Here is a 5,476-nt window from a genome sequence, read left to right as displayed (position 1 = left end):
GCGATCGCGCGACCCTGCCCGTGAGCAATCTCCCAACTCATCTCTGTATATGCCCACTCGACGGTAACTCACGCCGTCCATGCTCTTTCTCTCGCTCTGTAATGCTTTCAGTCGTCCGTGCTGCCATCTAGCGTTGCACTTGGTGACTATTTAATGAGTATTAAGCGTCAACACGTGTCAACATGGGAACTGGGCTTCTATGGAGACTTCTGTATTCTTTGCCGTGAGCAATCTCCCAACTCATCTCTGTTCGATGCCATTTTCATTGCAACCTTCCTAATCAGATATGAAAATCTGTCTAGGGTATAGCAAAATATGTTCACCGTGACCTGTTTTAAACATGTGTAGATTTAGCTTCAGATTTAACTGATGGAGCGAGACCAGAAACATTGTATAACAAACAGTGTAGAGGAAATGTCAGTGAGGTCGCGTGGTAATTTAGTGTTTGAAAGCAATTATAAGTAGTGACAACTGTTTTGTTGATCATATTCATGTTATGAAAACTCCAGTACACTTTATTCATTGTTCATTGTTGCAGAAATGAAAAAACTAGACATATCGAATTCTGGGCATTATGCTTATGCATCAATATGCTGTATCACTGTGGGTACACTGTTTCCAAATGTCTGGAATGAGGATTTTAATTCTCAGTATGTGAATAATTTATGTCAACACCTAAATCTAAATGACAGAATTAAGCCTGTTATGATCACATTAGCAACTGGTCAAAGTACTCAAAGCGTAAATCCATATGTTACGCTCCTTTTAGAGGAGCCGAATCTTGCTGGAAAAACTATTCTTGTGATACAGGATATGGTACTGCTGGCGGTAAATGAAGGTTAGTTGAAATAGTGAATTTTATGTATTCAAGCATTATTGTTATTAAAACATTACCTTATTTTTCATTATGGCTTAACAGGAATTAAAACAGGTAATTTTTTAATAGGCTCATTCAAAATGTATTATTTATTAAAATTATGCTTTCAATTGTACTAAAATTAATTTTTCATATTTTTAGGGGAATATGATGCTAGACAAAGGGTTCTTATTAGAGAAGTAGCAAGTATTTTAAATGTTCCATTTGAATTAGTTGAAATGTATGAATATTCCTTAGTCAAATATTTGAGTCAAGGTGTTGGCTCACAGTCTGAGTATGTTTTTTATAATAATTTTTGGCATGATTGATATCTTATTTTGGTATGTTCAAATTAATAAAATTCATGTTTATATTTCTGTTTAATGCGAAGGAAAGGCTTGAAAGAAACTGCACGAAGAAACAAGATCAGTAAAGTAAAGAGGTATGCGGCAATTGGTTTTGCGACTGTTGCTGGTGGTACATTAATTGGTCTAACAGGTGGTTTAGCTGCCCCTTTCATTGGCATTGGTGTAGGAACCATTCTTGGAGGTGCTAGTGCAGTAGCTCTGGGTAGTACAGCAGGTGCCGCTATTGTGGGATCGATCTTTGGAGTTGCAGGTGCTGGACTTACAGGTAACATTATTCAATGTTTTCATTTTCTTTAAAAAATAATACTGGAAATTTTTGATAGGGTACAAAATGAATAAGCGCGTTGGACAAGTAGAGGAGTTTGGTTTTCAATCAATGATGCCCTATGAAGTTATTGAGCATCAACTGCATATTGCAATTGCCATTACTGGCTGGTTAAATGACGAAGACCCGGAGAGCATTACAAAACCATGGCAGTCACTTGCAGTTTCTAGAGAACAGTATGCTCTCAGATATGAGACAAAATATTTGATTGAATTGGGTCAAGCTTTAGATTACATTCTTAGTATTGCAGTTACCGTTGCTACACAAGAAGCTCTGAAGTACACTGTCTTATCAGGTAAGAATTATGAAACATGCATTGTGCATATGAGTCAGAAATTCTCTAATTTAAAATAATTTTAATCGCGATAGGTCTATTAAGTGCTGTAGCATGGCCGGCTGCATTGCTTTCAATTGCTTCAGTGATTGATAACCCTTGGTCAGTATGCTGCAGACGCAGTTCTGAAGTTGGCAAGCAATTAGCACATGTCTTGTTGACTAAACAACACGGAAAGAGACCCGTAACATTAGTAGGTTTTAGTCTTGGAGCTCGCGTGATATTTTACTGCCTTAGGGAAATGGTTGAAATTGGTGGTGGAGAAGGAATCATTCAGGATGCAGTCATATTAGGTGCTCCAGTCACTGATAGCAAAAAACAGTGGGAAAAATGTTCCACAATTGTTGCAGGCAGAATTGTCAATGGATATTGCAAGTAAGAATAGGCAGTGATATAACATTATTTTATTTATCTTTATTTATTAGCTGACAGACTTAAAAAAAATTATAAATACCAATATTGTTCATATAATACCTCAATCTGTTTATATTCCAGAGCTGACTGGCTGCTGAGATTTCTGTACCGTACACTGTCAATGTCAACTGGAGTTGCAGGACTAGTACCAGTGAACTGTGAAAGGGTTACAAACATAGATTTAAGCACTATTGTCAGTGGACACCGAGAATACTCTGATAAATTACCAGTCATTCTACGGTTTATTGGATTGAATACAAGAGAGGTTGAAGTTGGTGAAATTGCTAGTATTATGAAGAAATCCAACTCCATGACGCCTTCCGAATGTACCTGTAATCCAATGCATGAACAGGTATACAAATTTTGAGATTTGTTTTATTGTAATCTCTGTTAGGTATACAATAGTTTCTTTTAAGCCGGATACATATCTGAACATGAATGCCTACGATGCAAGGCGAGGCAGAAAGACGCCTTGTACACCTTCGTGTTCAGATGTGTACCCGGATGTTTGAGTGCGAACGAAATCATCCGAGTCAATGAAGGAAACGTCATTCCAATCATTTGTTCGTAAATGTCATCCACGTCTGTTCGACTCTTTTCGAGGCAAAATAGAAATAAATACCATCTACATCGAACCTAATTTTCCGATTTTTAAGAATGTCATTTGTACTGCCTCGGATCGTGAGCCTAACTAACCCGAGAAAGTTTGTCGCATCTCGATTACTCGTCCGCATTTGTGTACTCATTTGATTTCGTCTTGTCTCGTATGCATTCGTGCTCAGATGCATACTCGGCTTTACATCTAAGGCAAATTATGATTGTATTTTGTTAGACATCAATGTGTTAGTATAAGATACATATTTTTCAAGTTAATGATGTTATAATGTTTATTTTATTTTCAGATTAACATTAGTATTAGACCATCCAAATCGGATATGTGCCTATCTTCCATTAAGCATCCTAAATAAGTTTCCCAATCTTAGTTGACCATTTCCAATGAATATGAAGAGCTCAGTTTCACTATAGCATTGAACATTTAAGCGTTAATCGAACTATGTCCTGAGAGTTTTGAAACAAAAGTTAACATTTGTTATCCTATAATGGATGAGGACCAAATATAAATATATAGAACACGGTTATGGTAAACGAAATGCACAATATTATGATGTAAGAGTATACAAACGTCACACGAGTACCTGCTTGAATTAATAAAATACTTGCAATCTGTTTTCATACACTTACTTTAAAAAAAAAAGAAATTAACGGTCGACGTGATTCTGTGTAGGCATATTACAAGATAATGTACTATGCACTTTCTATGCACAATGATCAAATAAAAATTCTTAATATATTACTTTACATTCTGAAATTATTATTACGTTAATTTTTCCACATATTTACAGTGAACATTAAGGTATAAACAAGAGATACTTATAGATTGGTGACTCCCCTACCCCTCGCCCAAATTATTCCAGTAGTTCCGGAACAAATCACCGTAGTGGTAGCGAGCACGTCACTTTGCGCAGGGTATTCAAAACGTTTTATTTTTCTAAATTCCACTATTTTTGACTTAAATTTGTTGTAGCTTTCGGGAATGGCCCGCGTCCATTATCGCCAAAGAGGCGACGTTTACGAAACGTCACGAATCATTTGGGTTACCTGCGTTCTCCCTCGCACGCGTAGTACCGGAAGTCCCTCTATCCGTCATTGTTTCTTCTACAGCGGCTTAATGGCAACCAATATTGGGGCAGTAGCGCGCTCTCTTTCGTTCCTTCGGCTCAAATGAGACACCTGCACCCTTTCAATTACACTCGGGAGGCGTTCTCGATAAATACTAGAGAAGTGTTCCCCTATTTCAGCCGAAAGGATGAAAGAGGGCGTGCTACTACCCCAATCCTGGTTACCATTTAACCGCTATAGGAGAAAGAATTACAGAAAATGCGAATCCATGTAGTACACTGCGATTGGTATTTTCTATTTAGCGGTTTATATTCCCCGGCCGTTTTCGCAAAAGAGGCTGCCTAAATTTCTCAAGGGCTATTGAGTGCCTCGCACCTTTCCCTTGTACTTAATGTGAGATCAGCTATTAGATTATTTAAATCCCTAAATTACCCAGAAATTCTCGGCGGGCGTCTGATACTTTAAGGTACCCAATTTTCTCGCACGTCCTTCGGCGTGCCTTCTCTCGGTGGGTTTTTGCTCTTCCTGCGAGAGCGGTCCCGGAATCCGAGGTCGAATGGCGCAGGGTTGCCAGTTCGGAGCCCGTCCTCGCACGAACTCCTCTCTTGAAATCCAAAATTCAATCCCAAAACTCTCGGATTTTTAAATGCGAGGGGCTAACTAGTTCAATGTTCTTTTACGCCACTTCGAGTGGCAACGGAGAGGGGCGGGATAAGGTCAATAGAATTTTAATTAGAATCGGTAAGGGCCCATTCCCTTCCAATTTCCCCGATTAGGATTGCCTCAATCCAGGAAAAGGTTCAATAATTTAATAAATAAGAAATACTCGATTTAAGAAGATCAGTTACAATTTATTCAAAATTAAATAAAAAAAACATTCAAATTTTGAATTAAGCTGGGGTCACGGTGCGTGGCTCATAATCTTTTTTTTTTTTCATTATATTCAAATTTATTTACAATCTGTCCTTTAGGACAATAAGCAAATTTGTTAATGTACAGAGAAAAGCAGATAACATTACAGAAACAGAGAAAATATATACATTTCGGTAACAGTCCATTGACTGTACGCAAAATACATAATTACTGAACAAACAATGAGTCTGTTATAAATGTTTGCATAATAAAATCGTTATTCTATTGTTCTATATCTGGTTAATCTTGACCTCTTGTTGTTCAAAGTAATTAATCTTTTGGCGAGCTGGTTGGGATGCGTTGAAAGCCTTACTTTATATCTTGAAAAGTGTCTATGTATTTCTTCGTAAACTGTTGGAATTTTTAGATCACTGTTAATTTGGTTATTTGGTACGTACCATGGAGCATTGAGAATAGTTCTTAAGGTTTTAGTTTGAAACCTTTCTATAACTCTTATATTTGATTTAGATGCAGTGCCCCATAATTGAATCCCATAAGTCCATACTGGTTTTAGTATAGCCAGATACAGTCGAATTTTGTTTTCCGTAGACATTTGCGATCGTCTTCCTAACAGCCAATACATTTTT

The 5,476-nt window shown here is 37.4% G+C and overlaps 1 protein-coding gene across 4 annotated transcripts; it reads left to right on the top strand.

Moving 5' to 3' along the window:
- Positions 1-229: 229 nt before the first annotated feature.
- On the top strand, positions 230-3,656 carry LOC105703011 (transmembrane and coiled-coil domain-containing protein 4). Of its 4 annotated transcripts, none has more exons than XM_023432776.1 (8): positions 230-416; positions 539-838; positions 1,019-1,151; positions 1,248-1,489; positions 1,548-1,844; positions 1,919-2,258; positions 2,379-2,649; positions 3,200-3,656. In XM_023432776.1, exons 2-8 carry the CDS (start codon positions 541-543, stop codon positions 3,263-3,265), a joined length of 1,647 nt encoding a protein of 548 aa, XP_023288544.1. In that variant the 5' UTR covers positions 230-416; positions 539-540; the 3' UTR covers positions 3,266-3,656. The 4 variants fall into 4 exon arrangements, with proteins under 4 accessions (XP_023288544.1, XP_012286476.1, XP_023288543.1 ...); XM_012431053.1 differs by having other exon boundaries at positions 230-433; XM_023432775.1 differs by having other exon boundaries at positions 230-461.
- The last annotated feature ends 1,820 nt before the right edge of the window (positions 3,657-5,476 follow it).

Source organism: Orussus abietinus, unplaced genomic scaffold (assembly GCF_000612105.2).
Source record: "Orussus abietinus isolate OABI.00-Male unplaced genomic scaffold, Oabi_2.0 scaffold432, whole genome shotgun sequence".
In the NCBI taxonomy this organism is placed as follows: Eukaryota; Metazoa; Arthropoda; class Insecta; order Hymenoptera; family Orussidae; genus Orussus; species Orussus abietinus.
Note: the sequence above shows the minus strand (reverse complement) of the source record. Positions and strands in the feature narration are given on the sequence as shown.

Excerpts from the sequence above, each read along its gene's own strand:
- LOC105703011 (XM_012431053.1), top strand. The coding sequence starts at position 370 with ATGGAGCGAGACCAGAAACATTGTATAACAAACAGTGTAGAGGAAATG. Across the intron at positions 434-538 it reads AATGTCAGTGAGGTCGCGTG|AAATGAAAAAACTAGACATA; the intron begins GTAATTTAGTGT and ends TCATTGTTGCAG. Across the intron at positions 2,650-3,199 it reads GTAATCCAATGCATGAACAG|ATTAACATTAGTATTAGACC; the intron begins GTATACAAATTT and ends TTTTATTTTCAG.